General features: G+C 40.7%; 1 protein-coding gene across 1 annotated transcript in view; it reads left to right on the top strand.

The window, feature by feature from the left end:
• The window catches only part of ODAD2 (outer dynein arm docking complex subunit 2), a 154,546-nt gene that overhangs the window by 25,600 nt on the left and 107,225 nt on the right, over window positions 1-21,721 (top strand). The window contains exons 11-16 of the mRNA XM_081930928.1: window positions 9,962-10,108; window positions 10,842-11,051; window positions 11,878-12,114; window positions 13,390-13,500; window positions 14,793-14,947; window positions 16,862-17,104. Coding sequence (XP_081787054.1) covers window positions 9,962-10,108; window positions 10,842-11,051; window positions 11,878-12,114; window positions 13,390-13,500; window positions 14,793-14,947; window positions 16,862-17,104 — 1,103 coding nt within the window. The remainder of the gene's footprint in view (window positions 1-9,961; window positions 10,109-10,841; window positions 11,052-11,877; window positions 12,115-13,389; window positions 13,501-14,792; window positions 14,948-16,861; window positions 17,105-21,721) is intronic.

Raw genomic sequence — 21,721 nt, 5'->3', positions numbered from 1 at the left:
GGGATCAGCTCAAAGTTGTGCAGCTTCTTTTGCAAAGGGGAAAAGCCCCCTTTTTTGAGGATCAGCTCAAAGTTGTTGAGCTTACTTTGCAAAGGGAAAAAATCCTGTTTTTTATGGGGTTCAACTCACAGTTCTGCAGCTTCTTTAGGAAAGGAAAGGGAGCCGTTTCTACAGTTTCCAGACAGGAATCAGCCAGTCACATGTTGCTGGGGAAACAAACAGCCTCCATCTGCAGAACAATCAACAGTGGAGGCCTGGGCAAGGGGGCGGGGCCAGCAAGGGAGCCAGCGATCGACCACACATTCACTTCATAAGATGCACAGACATTTCCCCTTACTTTTTAGGAGGAAAAAAAGTGTGTCTTATGGAGCGAAAAATACGGCACTTTTCATGTATAGTTTGGCACAGGCTATGTTTCATAGGCAACACTATCAATTCCATAAATAATAGAACATTTCTATTTAATGTCTTCATTACTAAAGGCTGGGGGAAGACAATAGTCAACAGTCGAGCCAATTCACGATATACATATAAATAAAGACTATCAACAGTTGCAAATCAATTTTCAGTTACAAAAAAAGACTTCAAACCTTGTGACAAATTAATGTTCTGCAGATGACAGAGGGGAAAATAGCTGCTAAAAGACCATTGTAGATTGCAAAAGAGAAGGGTGAATGATAAGCAGTGACTCGCAGGCTCCCTACATGAAAGGGAAGTGTGGTGACAGTTCTGTTGCGTTGTCCTTTGCTGTGCTTCTAATTAGGCCATATATCCATCATAGTAGCTTTCCAAAATAAATGTTTATTTGCCTCTTGTTATCTACTTGGATTTAGATGCTCATAATCATAGAGTGGAAAGTTGAATTGCTTAAGATTGCTTAGGGAAAAAATCGAGAGACTGCTTTTCTCTAGACCCTTCCATAAATGTCAAAAGTTATACAAGCCTTTTAATTTGTTTCATTCTTTTTTGCTGGATGGATTGTTTTAAGCACTGTATGATGTTGCTGGATCAAATTAGCTGCACAGATAGCAGCTGGAAAATGAGTTATGAACTAGTTATACTTGATTTTTTTCTCTTCACGATCCATTAAGTGTAGATGGTAATGTAATTGCTCATGCAAATAGCTCTCGAAAGGAAAGAAGGGAACTCTCCAAGAAGAAAAGGCCGAAAGGGGAGGAAGGAAAGAAAAGATAATGCTGGCTCTTCAAAACTCTGTTGGTTGATAAAGGAAAATTTATGACTGTAGTGGTCACAAAAGTTAAAGATTGAAGCATATAGAGTCAACCTTTTTTCAGGAAAAAACCCAGATAATTAAATAATGTAATCAGTAATTGGCCAGTAAAATTGAATGCCTAAAGAAGGGCATTCATAAATGTAGAGGTTCAAAATTACTTTGCTTTTTAAGTACTGTGTTGTATACTTTCTCAGTTCTATTCTTCCACATTACTATATTCTACCAGAGTTTGGAAACAAGCATTCACTGCAGTTTAAGTGGTCGAGGCCCACCACTGGATTCCTGTAGGACACAGTGTAGTTCATGTTATGTACATAAGGCATCAGTGTGTCACCACTCCTGCCGATGCCTGTTTCTGCTATGATAAAGAAAAAGAGCCATGGTGCCTAGCGCCATAACAGCTTGTTGCCGAGGGACACCTGCAGTTGTTTTACCTGATCTATTGTCTCATGTGATAGACCACTTGTGTTTGACTTGGAAACCCAAAATATTCTGTCACCTGGATTGTATCACAAATTATATTTCCCTGAAATGATGGACAATGAAAGCATTGTTCCCCTTGTAGTTAAATACTCTGTTCATATGGTTTGTGCCACAATTGGCATCCATTCCTTGCACCACCTCTTAAAACCGCAAGGGCTTTTAAGCAGAGCAGCTAAATAGAAATCTCATTTCGAGAGGCTATATGGATATGCTACTGAATTCATGGTTCGGGGGGGGGAATGGGGAGGACTTATTATGGGCTTCCTGGAATTACCTGGTCAGCCATTATGTGAAACATGATGCTGGATTAGACTGATCTTTGGACTAATCTAACAAGGCTCAAGGTACTCAGATGTTCTACGTTCAGAGGCTGAAATGGGTGTCCATCTGGCAACTGAAAATTCAGGGTTTTTTGCAGGGTGGGACGTTGCAGGTGGAATTGTCCTTAAATTGTTTTCTTTTCTTATTCTTTATATCACTTTTAAAAAAACAAAACAAAATTCTTTAAACTGATCAAAACTAGGTAATATTCCAGATGCTATCATATGGCATGCAGGCCCATGTATGTTTGAATCAGATGCCACAATCTGAGAGATGTAATTTTTCAGACTTGCCCCGAGATCTCAGTAGTCTTCTTCAGTGAGTTTAAGACGTATGCTTGCTGAGCCAGTGAATTGTTTATTCCCTGAAAGCATTGTTCCCCTTGTAGTTAAATACTCTGTTCATATGGTTTAGTTTTCCCTTGGAAAATCCATTGGCTCCATTGCAACTAAATTGCCCAACTTTTTATTCAGGCTCAGCTGCTTGTTGTTTCCTTGACAGCCTGAAGAAGCAATGGTTCTTCCCAGATTAGTCTTGTTAAATTTCTTTCGCAGACACTGTTGCAGGCCCAGCCATGACCCCACACCCACTTGTGGCAGCTGCAACTCTTGCCAGATGCGGAGAGCAGTTCGTCCTCAGCTTCCTCCCCTATTATCAGCCCCACTTTGAGAAGATTGCAGTGCTTTCTCTGGCATTTGACATCAGACAGAAGCACCAGTTTCCAAAGTGATGTCCTTGCCATGTGCCCTCTGATTGGTCCATGGGAGCATCGTAGAAGCTTGGTGATGAAACAGGAGTGAAAGTTGATCAGCATCTGTTGATTTTTCTCTGAATAATTTGCATTAGGCCAGCAGAATTTTCACCTCCCATTGGTTTAATGATAGTGACAACAACAATTTCTCTCTCTCCTAAACAACAACAACAACCACAATTTCTCTCTCTCCTAAATTAGGCTGCAGATATCAAGAAAGCTTAGTGTGTGCTCAGAGTTCCTTGTTGCACCTTTCTGAGCCACTATTTTGTACCTGGCTCCACTTGGTGGACCTCAGGGTTTAAGTGAAAAATGGAGTAGACTCGCACAAATCTTAAGAGTCCCTACCTTTTGTTTAAAAGGCTTTTGTGCCTGCACCAGCAGTGACACCAAATGCCCATGTGAGCTAGCAAAAAAAGCATACAAAAAAAGTACATTCTCATAACCTGCAAGTGTCCCAGAAAAACTGGGACATCTCATTTCCCCCCACGAGAGCATGGTTGCCGTTTTGGTCGCTGTGATCTTGTGCAATTTTGCACAAAGATCTCACCCTAAAAAGCAGTGCCCCCAAGCATATGTTTTTGTGTGCCATTAGACCATGGCCCTGAAAAAAGCGGCTCTGTGATCTCGTGCAGGTCACGTGACTCACACAGGAGATGTGCATCCTGGATTTGGGACTCAACGTGTTGGAGGGTATGCACTCTTCTATAGACTTTCAAAAAGTGCACTTAACAATATTGCTGTAAAACACTGAGCCAGTCTCGGCACCCACCACTTTTCCCAATGCCCTGATTCTCATTGCTGAAACAAAAGGGAAAGCATATCATTTAATTTTCCTCCAAATTTGTTTCCTATACATGATGACTGCATAAACCAGCTTATGGAGAGGTTTTAGATGCATGTGTGGAAGCCCCGGTGGCGATGGTTCATCTCCTGCTGTGTGTCTGCAAGTTGAGCTTGAAGAAGGGGTTCAGTGATGCCTTGCACCTCCTGCTCCTTCTCTATTCCCAGGTTCCACCCACAGAAGGGACTTTTTAATCCCTTAGGTGCCATCAGGCTGTAGTTAAAATGTGCAGTGTGCAATTCAGGCCTCAGAAATATGAACTTAAGATATCAATGTTGCTATTTCTTACAGGTGCGAAATCCAGTATGTGTTTGCTAGCTGCTGGTGCTTACCGTATTTTTCACTCTATAAGACACACTTTTCCCCCTCCAAAAATTAAGGGGAAATGTGTGTGCATCTTATGGAGCGAATGCAGGCTCCATGGCTTCAGCGATAGCAATGCGAAGCCTCCGAAGCGCAGTGGGAGCGCTCCTGCCTCACTCCGGAGGCTTCAGGAATAGCTGCCTGAAGCCTCTGGAGCGCAGCGGGAGTGCCCGCGTTGCTTTCACTGAAGCCTGGAGAGCAAGAGGGGTCGGTGTGAACCGATCCCTCTTGTTCTCCTGGCTTTGCTTCGCTGGAGAGTCTTCGCAGCTTTCCCTCTCTGTGCAGCGCCCCTTCAGCGAAGCGGGAGGAGAAATGGAAGGGGCTCCGTTTCTCCTGCCACTTTGCTGAAGGGGCGCTGCACAGAGAGGGAGGGAATTTTTTTTCTTGTTCTCCCCCACTAAAACAAGGTGCAGCCTATGGTCGGGTGCATCCTATAGAGCGAAAAATACGGTACATCACATAATGGTCAAGTTCCTCTCCATATCAGAACAAAATGAACGATGAAGTGTCCCAATTTATTGCTGTTTGCGGAGTGTTTAGGAGGAACTCGCCACACTCTAGAGCAGCCTTCCAGACGTTTTGGACACGTTGATTGGGAGTGATGAGAGTTGTAGTGCGAAATGTCTGGAAGGCAGCAGTTTGGGCGAGACTGCTCTACAGTCTTCACTGGGAACCAGTGATATGAATGACAGGCACAGTGCCTCTGCCAGTCTGCTTCATCTTTCCCATTTCTGCCCTTCTCCTTTTGCCAAGTGCAAATCTTGGCTACCAGCAGCGAGAGACAAGCCACAGTCCAGATTATGTTTAGTCTCCCTCAGTGTACGTTTTGTACGCTTTGCAAGATGAAGAGGTCAGGGAGTCATGTAGCTGAGAAGTATAAGCAATGGCCCAGTACCACCCTTTGATTCCAATATGGAAAGAATGGTTCTTTCTGTGTTTTGTGATTATTATTTTTTATTCTGTTTTGTTAGCAGAAAACCTGGTAATAGTTTTAATCTGAATTTTACTGCATGCACTCCCTTGTTATTGAGACATACCAGGCCCGACGGTGTCAGTCCTTAATTAGCTCTTAAACAATAGTCATTTTCCACGCGCTACAGACATGTAATGTGAACATTATGGAATCTGTGATTTTTATCATGGTTATGATTTTCCACTGGCCCTGGTTATTTTAATCTGTATGTTTTATTCACTGCCAGGCTATAGCCCAAGAACTCCAGAGGATTCAGGAAATGGGGCAAGGAATTATTCCATAACTCAGTTATACTTGTCCATAACTCATCTCTAACAAGTTGCAGCTTGACCTGTGTTCTGTAAAATAGAATGAAAAGTTGGAGCAGAAAAATGAACATTTAGAAACACGCTTGTGATTTTCTTTGAAACAAAAAACAAAAACCCTGTGCTAAGACCATACTGGGATACTTACACCTTCATTCCAACAAGCAGTGCAACCACATAATACCTTAAGTTTTCATTTTGTATTGCTTCTCTCTCATTCATATATATATATATATATATATATATATATATATATATATATGCAGGTTTTGGTGTCCTCGGGTGTCTTCCCGTGTAAAAGTTGGGGTGTCTAGGCGACGTTTCGACGAGGTCTCGCCTAGACACCCCAACTTTTACACGGGAAGACACCCGAGGACACCAAAACCTGCATTCCTGTACCCGTGAAAATCTACGAAAGCATATATATATATATATATATATATATATATATATGCTTTTTTAGTTCTTTTTATGGTGTGTTTGTAAATCACCTTCAGCCAATAAAAGGATATTACTAAATAAATAGTAATATTAGTAATACACCTGCTTAAGTAAAAGTTGTGCATAAACTAAATAACTTTTCAAATTAAAAAGCTGAACTTTGCATCACAGTTTAATTTACAGTAATTAGCAATATACTTTGCTGTGATGCAGTAAGCTTAGCCCTCATGGAACCTGAGATGTAATCAGAGCATAGCCTTTTAAGAGTCAAACTTCCCAGCTCCTTCGTTAGTTAATTAAATCTATACTGCTCGATTCACCTATCCCCCCCCCCAAGAACCCGACAATACCGCTCTAAGTCGCTCACATTTAAAGTCCTGTAACCCTAGCTTTTAAAATTGTGCTTACAAACTTAACACGTTTTAAAGCATGTTCAATAACAATGGTGCTTTGGAGGATATAATATTAATGGGTGCATATAGAGGAACATCTTTTTCTCTCTCTTGCATTTTCAAAAGGTGGCAGGTATAGTCAAGCAGATATTGTAATATATTCCCGTATCCATCCATGTGTGCCGGAGTCCTTTTTATAATCTCTCTGTCAAAAGGTCTCCTTTGGTTGACAACAGAGCTCCTTTTGTCCCACAGTGTAGTCGAAATAGGAATATATGCAGGGAAATGAGACATTTGCTTCTCTTTTGGATGTGATCTGTGTAGAAGAGAATGCTCAGAATCGAATTCTCCAAGAGCCATATGGACTCCAAGGAGACTGTGGAGTTTGTGAACCAGACCCATTGTGCTCACCAAGTGAGAAATTTCTATAAGGAGTAACAGAGACATCTTTTCCATTATTTCCCCTTCCTTTGGCTTACTCACAAGAAAAGTCATTAGGAGACAAAGTTTCATATTTGTAATTGTTTTGTATTAACTAATGTATGCGGTTTGGTATTCACCTCTCTACATTTTTTTGCATTGTATAATACTGTAATTGTTATTGTTCCTTTAAACCCACTGAGTTAAATGGGCTATTTCTTATATTTTCAGAAAGATGGCTTTCTTTATTTACAGCTGTCATTTGCCTTGATGCTGAAATTCAGCTGCCGCCCAGAGATTGGTTAGAAAACGTTTTCTCTGTGAGCATGCTACACATTCTTTTTAGAATTCACATTATATTTTCATTTAAATTTGTGGATATTTATGCTGAACCATCCTATAAGAAGGGCTAGACTTTCTGAAATGAAATCTGCCTTTAATTTAAAGCTTTAAAAGTGATTGTTGCAATGCCAGTAGAATTTATTTTGCATCCAACATACTGTATCCGATTTCAATGGCTGTAACAACATGATGCAGCTTTTGTGTACACTTAATAGAAAACTAACCATTTCCATGTTTGTTAAGCCTTGTCCTTGAAAGCGTTCTGTAAGAACTACTAGACAGAAAAAAATAATTGTTGTGGCAACCAGTAGTAATGGTTATGCTATAGAACTAATGTGTCAGAGCATATGAAAAATATTTTATTGTGGTTTTGCTTTAAAAAATCTGTATTAAACTGTGTAAGCAATCCTGAACAGCAGAGGGGAAAAAAAGATATTTTTTACATGAGATTTATTGTGAGTGAATAAATACTTGCTTTAGCATTTTTGCAAAGAATGGAGTGACAGATCCGCCACCCAATCGAATGCCAGGGCAAAAAAGAGGGGGGAGGTTTTTTGCTGCAACAGCTCCAGGCTACTTCTCCTGAGAGCTCCTAGAATCAAATCTTTCTTGGGATTGTTGGGGCTCTAAAGCGCCCAATGTCACACTGAAACACCTCATTTGGGGCTTTCTGCTAGCGGTACTCTCTACTAGCAGAGGCCAGCTTAGAGATGTCTGCATGTTATTTTACCTGCCACTCCACCATCAAGATGGGGTGGGATTAGAATTACATCCTTATTGAATCTTCGTCACTCATCATCACTTTTAATTTGTATACAGTGGTACCTTGGGTTAAGTACTTAATTCGTTCCGGAGGTCCGTTCTTAACCTGAAACTGTTCTTAACCTGAAGCACCAATTTAGTTAATGGGGCCTCCTGCTGCTGCTGCGCCGCCGGAGCACAATTTCTGTTCTCATCCTGAAGCAACGTTCTTAACCCAAGGTATTATTTCTGGGTTGTGATTTGAGGACCGTCTCCAGCTTGGGGATAACAAAGACACGTGGACACAGCATATTAGGTTAATGGGCTAGAAAAGGCCACAACTTTATTGATTACAGCATGTGAGAGGTATTGGCTTAGGCATTGGACAACCGCAAATTTTGACTCCACCCACTCAGAGAGGGGTGCGTCAGACGAGGGTTAACCACGGGTTAGCGGAGTCTGTAACCTAAAGCGTATGTAACCCGAGGTACCACTGTACTGTCTTTCTATCTTACAATACCCAAGGTGGTTTACAAGCTGAAGAAACAAAGAATGTACACCTTATAACAATCTAATGCAATGCAAAAAATGTGATAATAAAACATAACTTTAAAATAAGCAACGTACATGAAATAAAGTAACATTCAACAATCATTAGAATAGTACAGAATATTAAGTATCAGCATATAAAAAATTAAACAGAAATCCACTTTTAACAATTAGAATAAATAATTTCTAAACTACAATCAGTAAAACAATGGCAAGCCACAGTGCATAAAATAATACAATACAAATTGAGAAGCAGAGACTGGAGGGTGGGGCAAGGCAGGTGGAAGAAGGCTCTTGAATGCCATTGTTGTATGTGAGCCACGATATAATAGATAAATATATACCCAGTACTAGGAAGAGTATAGTTCAGATTTAGATATACCTTTGATTGAACAGACTTTGAAATATTTACACTTCACTGGTGCTGTCCAAATAAAGGAATAAAGAAATAAAATGACAATCTTTTTGGTGCCAGTCTCACATAACTTTTAATTTCAAATGGTCTAATGCTTTTAGATTGGACAAATTGGTTTCTTCTTACTGGTTTTAGGCTGGTCTTCGTTTAATTTTATGCTGATTTGTTTTTATGGTAGTTTTTGGTAAAATGTTTTGATCTTTATGTTGCTTTCATGGGGACTGTTATATGGTTTTGTAGGATAGTGTATGTATGATATTGACTTTTGTAAACCACCCAGAGGGCTTTCTTCAGTGGGCGCTATAGTAATAAAATAAATAATAAAAAGTAATCAGAAATGAATAAACAAATAGACTCTAACAAAAAGGATAAAATATGGCTATTGTCCTGTTTCATTTTGTTTGTGTTTATTACTCTGTCCTCTTTCTAACTATGCCTTTTCTGTGTCAGAATATTTTTTAGAATCATAGAGTCAGAAGGGACCCCGTGGGTCAACTACTCCAGGCATAGGCAAACTTGGCCCTCCAGATGTTTTGGGACTACAACTCCCATCATCCCTGACCACTTGTCCTGTTAGGTAGGGATAATGGGAGTTGTAGTCCCAAAATATCTGGAGGGCCGAGTTTGCCTATGCCTGATCTAGTCCAACCAGTGTTATAAACTGAGATATGAAAACTAGGAGCTAGATGGCACCTAGGTTGTTGGCGCAACAACGGAATGTCTAGGTGTGCTTTTTTATAACAAGAATGCAAAGCTGAAAATGGATGAGCTTCAGCTAAAATATTACGTTCATTTTTCACATGGTCTAGTAGTCCTTCCCCTGCGCACCCCCTTAATATTCTTAAGAGGGTCTCTTCTCCAGTCTTAAGAGAGTAGCTGGAAGTGGGGAGGCAGAAAAGGGTTCTCCTTTCCTTCCATTCTGCAGTTTTAATCTGAAATCTTAGGTGCACTACCGCACCCAGAGCTCAGAAACTGCTTGCGCTAATGAAATTCCCTGTTGCAAAATGCACCTAGAACAATGAGAGTTTTGAACAGTGAGTCCAACCCCCTGCAGTCAGGAATCTCAACTATAGCATCCATTACAGATGGCCATCAAACCTCTGCTTAAAAACCCCCAAGGAAGGAGAGTCCACCACCTTCCGAGGGAGTTCATTCCACCGTTGAACAGCTCTTGCCATCAAAAAGTTCTTTCTCATGTTTAGTCAAAATCTTGAATCCATTGGTTCGAGTCCTAACCTACAAGCTTGCTCCATCTTCCTTGTGACGGCCCTTGAGATAGATGAAGATGGCTATCATATCGTCGCTCAATCTCCTCTTTTCCAGGCTAAACATATGTATAGTACAAAGTTGTATTTAATTGTACATTTTAAATTTCTCTGTTTTGTAGGCTGGCAACCAGACAGCTACCGTAATTGCATTGTGTTCAATGAGAGATTTCAACTTGTCTCAAGAAACTTGTCAGTTGGCAATCAGAGATGTTGGCGGCCTTGAAGTGCTGATTAATTTGCTTGATACCGAAGAAATCAAATGTAAGGTGAGTTAAACTGTCAGATTGAATTGGGCTTTATATGGATTCTAGAAGCTGTCATCCAGCAATTGTATATTTACTTCCAGGGCAGATACTTCCCAATTAGCACTCTTACTCCTTAATGCAACTACAGCTTAGTATTGTCCATAATATAATACGAAAATAAAACGACTCTGAACTTCAGAGCCATTCAGTCTCCCTCAAAATTCATTCTAGCGTTTATGAAGTTGCTCTCCTTTCAGAATGAAAAGTAAGAAACTGGGATGTTAACCACAGTTAACTGTAGCTTAGCTCAGCTGAAACTAAAAAAAAGATGGTGGAATGGTAGGTTTCTGTTGTGTAGACATCTTCCTTTCAGCAACACAAGACTGCTAAGGCACTTGTTTAGTGAGTGTTCATTCTGGTTTGGTTTGCAGCAAGGTTAGATGACATTGTGTCAAAGGAAGTGTTATCCCACACTTTCTAGTGCCTTTTTCCTGCTACTTTCCTTATCACAAGTCAGAAGTCAATTGCTGCTTAGCCCTGCTTTCCCCATCCATTCTGGGGACAATCTCATAAGAGAGCAGTCTCACTATCCCACATGATTTTACCTTTTTGCATTCAGCTGTCTACCCTCCCGCATCACGACATTCTACATCAAGATGTAGAACAGTCCGTACGGTATTTTAGCGTATGTTACTTGAATAATCAAACTCTATATCCACGTTAAACAAAATTGTGTAATTTCTTCTCTGATTAGATTGGCTCATTAAAAATCCTGAAGGAAATTAGCCAAAATCCACAAATCAGACGTACAATTGCTGATCTTGGAGGGTTACAGATCATGGTTAAGATACTTGATTCTCTAGACCAAGATCTGAAATGTTTGGCAGCTGAAACCATAGCTAATGTGGCCAGATTCAAGAGGGCCCGAAGAACAGTCCGGCAGCATGGTGGAATCAAGAGACTAGTAAGTAGACCTGATAAACAACAATCAATCTTGGCATCACAGTTTTCATCTTCACTTTATCTTCTTTTGTTGTTTTGATAGCAGGTAGTCATTTCTGCAACATCATCTTTGCTTCAGTTGCTCCAACCCAGAAATCAATGTTGTGGTAGCTTCTATTCCTTTGCACATGCCAATCCTTTCATTGGAAAGTTTATAGTATAACTTATAACCTGCCTTATTTAAAGGGGAAAAAAAATACTCAAGGCAGTGTCTTCAGTAAACACTCTGAAACAACACACTAAAATTGTAATCACAGCATGATTTTAAAATTCAAAAATAAAAAAAACAATTTAAACTAACAGGAAAGGATGGTCAGAATTTATATAAGTTCAAATGTACCAATGAATGTCAAATGCCTTACAAGCTAAAGTTATCATTATTTGCACCACAAAGCTAAGATATGGACAAAGTTTCTTAGGGAAGGAATTCCAGAGGCTTGGACTAAACATTTTAAAGGCCATGTTGGCCACAGGCAGCCACGAAACACACCTCTCAGAAGATGCATGCAAAAAAAGGCTTTGCCACAGAATCTCAGTAGGGATTCATGGTAGTGGAAGTATGGCAGTCTTCAGATGCTTTAATGTTTTAGACAACTTCTTGAATTGGGCCCAGAAGCTAACGTCAGTGTGAGAACAGGTGTAATCTCTTTCTTTCACTCACCTTCAGTACATCAGTTACAGGCAGATGTGTCTTATGCACAATGCTGCTCTCTGGTATGGGCACACTACACTTGCCTTTATTGCTGACATTCACTAAAGACAATAAGCAATCTGTCTTTTTCTATCAGGTTGGGCTATTGGACTGCTCATCAATGGGATCGTCAAGTCTCACTCCACTCCAGGGAAAAGAGATTGAAGTGGCACGATGTGGAGCTTTGGCACTCTGGAGCTGTAGCAAAAGTTCCAGGAATAAAGAAGCAATACGTAAAGCCGGAGGCATCCCCCTGCTGGCTCAGTTACTGAAGTCCCCCCATTCAAATATGTTAATACCCGTAGTAGGAACTTTGCAAGAGTGTGCATCTGAGGTAAGCATCTGAGCTTTTCTGCAGGTGGAAATAGAGCAGAATTTGAGATCCAGCAAAAAGTGTACAAATGCTTTAAAACTGTGGTTCTTTTAAAAGCACTACGAATGATATGTAACAAATATCCCACCAAATATTGAATGATATTTTGAAATATTGAATGATAATAAAATAGCTCTTATCTCAGGTTCATTCAGTAATATTTTTTAACATCTTAATGAATAAAAATGTGACTCCATCGATGGCTACAATTAAACATTACATACAAAATAGCATCTTCTGCCAATAGTCAAAGGGACACCTTATCTTATATCCTATACTGAGTTGGACATTTGGTCCACCTAGCTCAGTAGTATCGACATTAATGACAGCACGTCTCTGGGATTTCAGACAAGACTCTTCTAGCTTTACCTAGAGACTGAGCATCGGACCTTTGGCATGTAAAACATGTGCTCCAACACTGACCTATGGCAAAAGCTCAAATTACAATGAAAAAAAACCCTTATACACTTTTGAGTATGCCTGCATTTTTTATATTTAGCAACAGGCTGTATAACCATGCAAAAGTCCCCTGTTACCTGTTGCTAGATCAAGGACTCTTAACACACCAGCTTCTAGATCCATCTTCCCTTCTAAGAAGCACCATTCCGGTGCTGAACAGGTAGATTGATGCAGTGACAGAATAATTCATCTGCAACAAAAGTTAAGTACTTTTCTAACTGGTTTAAATGGGAGTGCTAAATAGCATAATGAAACGTATCCCATTGACCATCATAAAATGACTTGACTTGAGTGAGACTTAAAAATACTTAATGTTGGAAGCATGTCCAAGGTATGAAATACTGTACTGAAGTAGTTTCTTATAGTTTTCATCTTAATTATTTGTTTTCTTCTACGACAAATGTTAAGATCAAACAAGGAGAAAACAGTGTTTAACATTTTTATCTAGAGAAGCATAACCTAGAATTATAATATCACAGGACAAATTATCTTCTGTTTACAAAGCTTAGGATCTTTGCTATAGAACTGTGTGGTGGATTGTTCTAATCAGAGTCTCAGGACCACTTAGTATCTTGGTATATTTATGCCCATGGTGTGTGCTGCCATACTTGAAACAACAATTTTATTGTAAACAAGCTAGAGAGCGTTCCCTGTAAAGGTTCTGCATAAATATGGTTTGGGTCATCAAGGTTCTACTATCGTGTTTTGCATTTTGAATAATAGCCATTTATATGTTAATACATCTCTTAACTTAATACATAAAACTTGCCTTTGTAGCCAAGCTACAGGCTCGCAATTAAAAATGAGAAGATGATAGAGAATCTTGTGAAAAATCTGAACAGTGACAATGAAGAACTTCAAATGCATTGTGCCAGTGCTATTTTTAAGGTAAGGGATTCTTCCAGGCCAGTTGAGGTTTCCTGCATATTATTTCATCTAGTAATATTGCACAGGTTGGGCAATATTGGAAAGCGAGTTGTATCCTCCTACCCTACCAAGAGGACTCAAAAACTCCATAGTTAACTTGAGTTTATAAGTATGATTGTGGTGAAGTAGGCAGACGAGTACTAGAGCAAAAAGTTCCATAAGGAATAGTAAGCAACCCAGTTCGTGACATGTCCATGCCTTGCTTTGTAAGATCCTGCCAACTGTATTGGATGCCCTAGTCAAAATGGCTACATATAAAATGAGTACAGCCTTGCAATTTCAACGGTACAGCTAGGAAGGTTACAAAGTCATCCAACCCCCCTTCGTGCCGGGCTGGGGCAGGGTTGGCTGGTGTGGAGCTTCCCTTTCTGTCTACCTGACGTGCAGGCTGGCGGAGGTACCCAAACATGTCAAACATGCCGGTAGAAGTGCTGAAATGGGACTTTTTGGCAGGCGAGAGGGGCAGGACTGAGCTGTTGGTTGTTGTGGTAGCCCTACTGCTGTCACATGATGCCATCAGGTTCTATTCAGCTCCAGCTGCTGCACCAGTTCCAGACGGGCACAACAACCAGCCAGCCTCCCATCCTCTCCTCTGCGTGCAGCAGGACTGGGACTGCTGTAGTGGTTCCACTGCTATGTAAAAACCCTCTGGGGCAGCCTTTCTCAATCTGTGGATCCCCAGATGTTGTTGAACTACAACTCCCATCACCCCTAGCTAGCAAGGCCAGAGCTCAGGGATGATGGGAGTTGTAGTCCAACAGCATCTGGGAACCCACAGGTTGAGAACCGTTGCTCTCTAGGGTGTGTGTGTGTGTGCGTGTGTTGTTCCCTAACCTGGGACCCTGACGTTTAATGTGTTCAACCTGATTGAAGATCCTGAAATCCTGCTCCATAAAGTATCTGCTTCAAAGGGGATTCCTCGTTGACTTTGTTATCGGAGACAGATCCATCATGGATGCAGGAGCCACCTTTAACAATGAAGTTAGTGGAGAAGTCTTCTGGCACAGGAGCAGCATATTCACACTAGATTGCAAATGAAGATTTTGACTGGAAAAGGCTTTTGCAGTGCTTGTGAAGCTGTTGATTACACACTAGAGACAAGGCTAAATGGGCCCAAGTTCCATTTAACTTATTATGACTTGAGCACGCAGCATTGCTCTGGGTTGCTCTCATTACTTTCATTGTGTAAGCCTGTTTTATAGGCCTCAGCTATGTATGCTCATACTTTTTCTGGCTTCCCCCCCTTTACATAGTGTGCTGAAGACCAGGAAACACGTGAGCTCGTTAGGCAGCATGGAGGCCTAAAACCTCTTGCTACATTGCTTGGTAATTCTGGAAACAAAGAACTTCTGGCAGCAGTGACCGGAGCAATCTGGAAATGTGCAATCAGCAAAGAAAACGTGACAAAGTATGGATAACATTTTCACCTTGTCAGCTATATGTATTTAGCATCTTTTCATGTAGAGACAAAGCAAACATCAAAGGAAGAGAGATTTAACAGCTCTACGCATGATTAAAAGTCACCTTTTAGATGTTGCAAATGTGCATTCGTGTTCAGAGGTGTACCCTACTATCTTGCACCCTTGGCAAGAAGCTGTATTGGCACCCCCCAAAAAAAAAACCCCAACCCTTTCACCCTTGGCAAGGTGAAATATACTCAGAGTCGAGAGTGGATTTCATGCTCTTTATTCAGCTCATAGTGGTGAGGAGGAATGAAAGTCCCCCCAAAGTATCTGCTTTATATACATTATTTACACAATGGGCTGCACGTGATTGGCTAATTCCAGAATTCTCCTGTAGGCCAATCAGGTTGTGGATTCACTTCTATCTGGAGCTGGATTGGGTGGCTCCTGCAGACCAGTCATACTGCTGCATTGTTCTAGGACCAATCAGACTGCTGCATTTTGGATCCTATTCAACTCAGTACATAACACAAGGTGTATCAGCACCTCCAAAGCTGGGAGAGACCATAGACAAGAAACTCAAAAAGATTGCTTTTCGTTGCCTTTCATGCTGTGCCAGTGACCTTCTCTGCTCTGCTCCACTGCCCCGCCTCCGCTTCCGTTGGTCTGCCTGCCTGCCTGCCTGCCTTTCTGCTTGCTGCTTTTCCTTCTGTCTCCTTCCTCCATCCCTTCCTTTATCCTCCCCCTGCCACTCTTGCCCACTCTCTCTGCCTTTCTTCCCTCCGAACCCCTCTGCGCGCTCCACTCACCACCAGCCAACTAGGGAGGGTTCTTTCAGTGACCAAATGCCTCCACCAAGGTGCCCAGGGGAGCCTGCATGCCTTGCCTGGCTGCCCAGAGCAGCAGAGAAGCTGCCCTATTATGTTAAGAGGTGCTGCTAGCTCTCATGAATATAGACATGTATTTTAAAGAATTGTGACAGTGATTTTTGTATTTTATTTAAGGATATTTTTAGCATCCTCTTTTGGTCCCATAGCAGGGTACAAGAGCAAGTAAAAAGAAAAGCCAACCCATTTTGAAAACTGTCATCCAAAGGAAGCCACCCATGGAACCACCCAGCCACTCATTACTGTTTATTAAATTTGTATATTGCCCTATACCCACAGGTCCTTAATTGCAGCAGCGCACTACTAATACTGGCCAAAATGACAGTTGCCAGTTCTAGAGAGAGAGAGGTTTCCATATTTGTAGTGCCACCATACAACATACTCTATCCCATGTACCTCCTCCGGAGATGGGAGAACCTTCTGCTATATCTGTATTATATATAATTCAGCTTCAAATCTCTTTAAGAACCATTTAAAGGATTGTGAGAACTGTAAAAAAGGTTAAGGAATTTCTACTGGAGTTTTCAACACCTTCATCAAACTCAACAGTTCCCTGTTTTTTTGAAGTTAACAATTACAGCTAAACTGATTTCGAATTACCGTATTGGCCTGAATATAAGCCTCACTCCCCCCCCCCCAAATTCCGACTGTGAAAAGTTAAAGTGTGGCTTAAATTCACGACCTTACAAAAATAGGCTTTTATGATCCCGCTGTTGAAACAGACATACGGTAAAGCAGAACAGGTGTGAGTTCCTGCAGAATTTTAAGGGTATTGTCTTTTTTCTCCCCCCCCCCCCGATTTTTAAAGGTGCGGCTTATATTCAGACCAATACGGTACTTTAAACGTGTGGTGCAGATATGCCCTTAAAGCCTAATACATGCACAATGTAACACCAATGCTTTTTAAAGAGTTCCTGAAATATTGTGTCCAATTTGTGATTTCGGAAGGATTTAGCTCCATAAATGTTTTCAGGATAATATTGTCTTGGTGAAGTTAACTCTGATCTTTTACTTTACTTTATTTTGTTTTAGATTCCGGGAGTACAAAGCTATAGAAACTTTGGTTGGCCTACTAACAGATCAGCCAGAAGAAGTCCTTGTGAATGTTGTTGGAGCGCTAGGTGAATGTTGCCAAGAACAAGCAAATCGGAGCATTATCCGCAGATGTGGTGGAATCCCGTCCCTTGTCGCCTTACTCACTGGAACCAATCAGGCTCTCCTCGTAAATGTCAACAAAGCAGTGGGATCCTGTGCAACAGAACCTGAAAATATGATGTAAGTACAGTAGTAGTAGTAGTAGTAGTGGTAGTAGTGGTGGTGGTAGTTGTAGTGGTTGTTGTTGTTGTTGCTGTTCATTAAATTTATATACCACCATTCATCTGAAGATCTCAGGGCGGTTCCCAAGATAAGAACACAAAAGCACAAAATAAAAGCACAAAAATAAATGGTTAAAACAAAAACAAAATGAAGCAATAACTCTCCTCCTCCACAAACACATCTAAGTAATCATCCAAAGGCCTGGTTGAAGAGGATCGTTTTTGCCTGGAGCCTAAAGATGTATAATGAAGGCACCAAACAAGAAAAAGTTCCTCATTTTATTTTTTTATAAACAAAATGTTATGCATACATTGGAACAGAGGCACCGAGTTGTGTCCAACATTGGGCAGGGGGCACGTGTGTGTTTGTGTGATATGTCACGTGCATCACAACCTCGTGCGACTGTCACAGACGCTATGCAGCATCTCCCAAGGCGGCTGAGCACAGCAGACAAAAAGGGAGGAGGGAGATGGGCGGGCAAGGAAGGACTCAGCCTCTTCTGCCCCCTCAAGATTGGAGGGGCTCAGCCCCATCCCAGCAGACTTAGGGGGGCTGAAGATGCCTCAGCCCTATAGAGCTGGCATCTGTGCAATGGAATATCCTGGTTTATCATATTTATTACAGAAATAAAAAAATTGGCTGTGAATGAGGCTCCAGTTGTTCAACAATATAGATTCTTTTTTTTTGTGAAGTCAGTGATGGACATGAAATATACTTACAAATACTACAAGCATAGAATATGTAATATAGTATTTCTAATATTTGGCCCAAATCCAAACAACTTCTTTAGCTTAACCCAGTGTAATAAAAAAATGTTGTTTAAATGGAACTCATAGATGTCATATTACAAACTGCTGTCATATTGTAAACTCCCAGTGGAAGAAAGGAGACAGCAGCTGTTCAGAGCTGTGACCCACATTTGATGAATCTTTGGGTCTTTGGCTCCTGTGTCCAAACATGCAGTAATGTAACATGGAAGCCAGATTATGTAGAGAGATGTTCTTTTATTGGGAAAGTAATTTTTTCTGAGCTTCGATAGTCCACTTTGTAAATCAGAAGAATTCACTTGCATCCTAATAGTATTTTATATATACATACACCCACATTGTACAAAGATATGCAGGAGAACTAAAGAATAATAGTATCTAATATTAAGATAAATATCAGGACCTTCCAAGGTTTGGAAAATTGAAGGCCAATAAGCCTACAAAGCTACCTTATAGTGACTCAGAGCACTGGTCCATTTAGTGTAGTACAGTCTTCTTCAGTAAGCAGCAGTCCATTTCACCTGAAGATGCCAGAATTTACTGCCTCCAGGCCATATGCTCTACCACCAAGCTGTGGCCTCTGCCCAGGTAATATCTGAATCCCAGCCACCTAAAACTGGACTATAAATTTCTGTGTAGAGGTGCTTTTGGGTGAAGTATGTTTGCCAACTTTTCTGCACATCTAGGCTTGAAAAAATAATTTGCATACTTGGAGCTCTAAGAGTGCTTTCCTGAAGTGCTATTTAAACTGAATATTTCAGTAGCTGTACATGGAAACTAAACAAATACCAAACTAATTTTTCTTCCCCCACCCCCCTGCATTGCACACTGCGATCGTGAACTGAAGAGGGCTGGTGTTTTATAAAGAGAACTGTTGATATTTGACTTGCATAATGTAAAGCTTGTACAGTTTGAGGCTCCAGCATTAAAATTTCATGAGAAATGTTCCAGTAAAATGTTCAGGTCGGCCTTTGCTTTGACTCTATATGAGGAAAGTCACAGTTCTCTGCTTATATATCAACAAGGTTGCAAGGAGATAGCTATCTTCTGCTCCTCCTGTTCTGTTTTGCCTAAATCACTTGATATTCACGGAGCGGTGCAGTGATTCTGATTGCCTGAAAGGGGCATTTGTTTCCATGCTTTGGCTGTCACCCAGGGGCAAGATAGTGCAGAAGTGTAAACATGCCATATGTACATGAACAGAGCTAGTCAAGTGGTAGAAAGGGGTTCATAGATTGAATCACTTGCACATCGTGTCTCACAAAGAATTGTAGATGATCGTAAATGATTATTTTTTTAATTGACCTAATAGAGACAATGCCATAAATCAGCAAATAAATCCAAACAACCAATCGGCAGAAGCAAAACCCCAGGACCGCTCTGCTGCTCAGAGCCTATTGCTCATCTGACCAGTACGGAGAAGCTTCATGCTGAAATGCAGTCAACAAAAGAAACCAAATCAAGCTAAATTGATGCCTAAAATTGTGGTCTTTCAAAGCTCGACCTGTTTAAGAGAGAGGAAATCTACTGATAGTTTAGGCAAAAATAAAACTTGGGCCATTTTCCTCTAACTGAATTATGGTTCTGATCTCTCTTCTTTTCGCTACAGGAAGCATTCACTGTATTAGCTTGCAGTCCTGAGCCAGAATTTGCTCTTTTCAATAAAATGCAGGTGCTATGTATTAGAAGATTTGATTTATGATCGAGAAAATGAATTTCTTCTGATTCTATCCCTTTTTTCAGTGCCTTAAAAGGTTTTTTTATTTTTAACGTAAACAGGAAGAAAAGTTGCTCAGCCCCAGTATTAACTATGATGCATTAGAAAACGTTAAGGATTTTCAAAAGGTGTTAACATGAGCACTAATGTTTATCTCGTTATCTTCAGATGTCTTGTTTGTAGATACTGGTAACTATAAAACTGAGGGCAATAAAGTCATGTTTCACATTTCAAACTTCAAATTAAATGGTTGTGCCTCCAAACCTTGCTGTATATTCCCTCCCCAATAACACACAAGTGGAAAGGGGGAATTAATAAGAAAAAGCAGAGCAGACAAGATAAGGAAGATAAAACAGGCTCAGTGAACAGGCAGTCTGCAGCGTTCTGTAAGGCTTTACCCAGTTTTTGGAATTCAGCAAACTGGAGTGGAGTAAATTTTCTCTTGTGTCAGTTGACTCAATCATGTGTTTTCAGTATAGTAACAGCCTGTGTCCTCTGATGCCCAAAGTTTCAGGGCAAACAGCAAAGGTGAAGTGTGTCACACAGATCACTCCGATTTTACTAAATCATGCTATATAGGCCATCCACAGGGCAATGAAACTAGTTCTGTCATAAATCGTTCTTTGTAGATTAATTTGAATCTGTTCTTGGAAAATTGTTTCCAACTGTAGTTGTGTTGGTGATGTTAGTGATCCTGTACAGTCGTCTTTAATTCTATCGTCCATTTACATTTTCTGTTAGGTTTTGTATTGCCTTTTATTCAACATCAAACCTAACTATTGGTGTTAGGATTTTGAATCTTATGCACTAAAATGAAAGACCTTTTCTAACCAGCTTGAGCCCCTGATTTACCATACTATTTATCAAAGCCATTTGTAACCATTTTTTTGTTTTGTTTTATGTTTAAAAGAGTTGCATTGTGGTTTTCAAAAAGATGAGATTGTGCTTTGTAAGACTTGGAACCTGTAATCTTACCAAGGAGCACTATATACCATATATATAGTCAGTATAACACTGTTTACATTTGTGTATGTGGTCTCAGTTGGCAGGAGATGCAGTCAGACTTCTCAAGAGCCCTGGCATGGAATGGCGTAACAAAAAAGAATGATAGATATAAGAAACAGATGTTGAGGGTGTGTGCATGTGTCTTTGAGTAAGTCTGAGGCTTGTTTATCCTGGAAATATTCAATATCAAATTATTAGAGCACAGAAATGGCTTGCTGTAGAATAAGATTGTTAACATGTAGAAAGAGAGACTTCATTTAGAACTGCTCTCTTGGCAGTAAAACTGATTTAACCCTGGCAATTCAGGAGATCTTCAAATGGCTTTTTGGTTAAACAAGCAACTGCCCAAACAATAATCAAGGTCTAGCCAATATGTTCCAATATAAATTACACAAGCAATCAATTCTGCCGTGTAGCCAAGATTGGCTTATGTACAGCAGTATTTTAAGAAACCATTAGACGTGCTGTGTTGAATCATATCCTGTCAGGGGCGTTTGGATGAGCCTCAGCCACAGCTAGTCTGCAAAACACAGCAGAAGGCAAAGTCAAATGGAATAATGTCCCCAGGACCTCTGGGTAAACATGTGGTGCCGGAAGACTCCTGAGGAGAATTGTGATCGGAATAGATCCAGGTCTTAAGAAGTACAAATGGCAAGTAAGGAGGTTGGATGGGTCAGATAGACAAATAGATCAGAAGCAGACAAACAGCTTGAGCGGGATTCCAGGAAGCAGGGAGGCAGGTAGAGAAACTTACCCCCCCCCAAAAAAATCACCCTGTCCCTATTAAATATATTACATCAAATATTTGTTTGTTCAAGATGTTAACTCCTGCCTAACCAGGTGGACATGATATTTGTTCCAAAACAGGAAAAATCTTGGAGACTCAAACCAACAGCCCCACAGAAGTAGCAGCTTGGACATGTGATGCAAACTCTTCCTAGGTTTCCCAAGAGTCTTGCTTAGCAGTCCAAGTTATCAACTATAGTAACAACAGTCAGTCGAGCTGATCAGCAGGAAGCAAATCCTTGCTCATAAGCCAAACCCAGCAATCCCTAAGGCTTCTCAGAGCCTAGTGAGAGAAGCTTT

This window comes from Podarcis melisellensis (assembly GCF_964234715.1).
Source record: "Podarcis melisellensis genome assembly, chromosome: 12".
NCBI lineage: Eukaryota > Metazoa > Chordata > Lepidosauria > Squamata > Lacertidae > Podarcis > Podarcis melisellensis.
The sequence above is the reverse complement of the archived record's forward strand: the minus strand, read 5'-3'. Positions and strand labels throughout refer to the sequence as shown.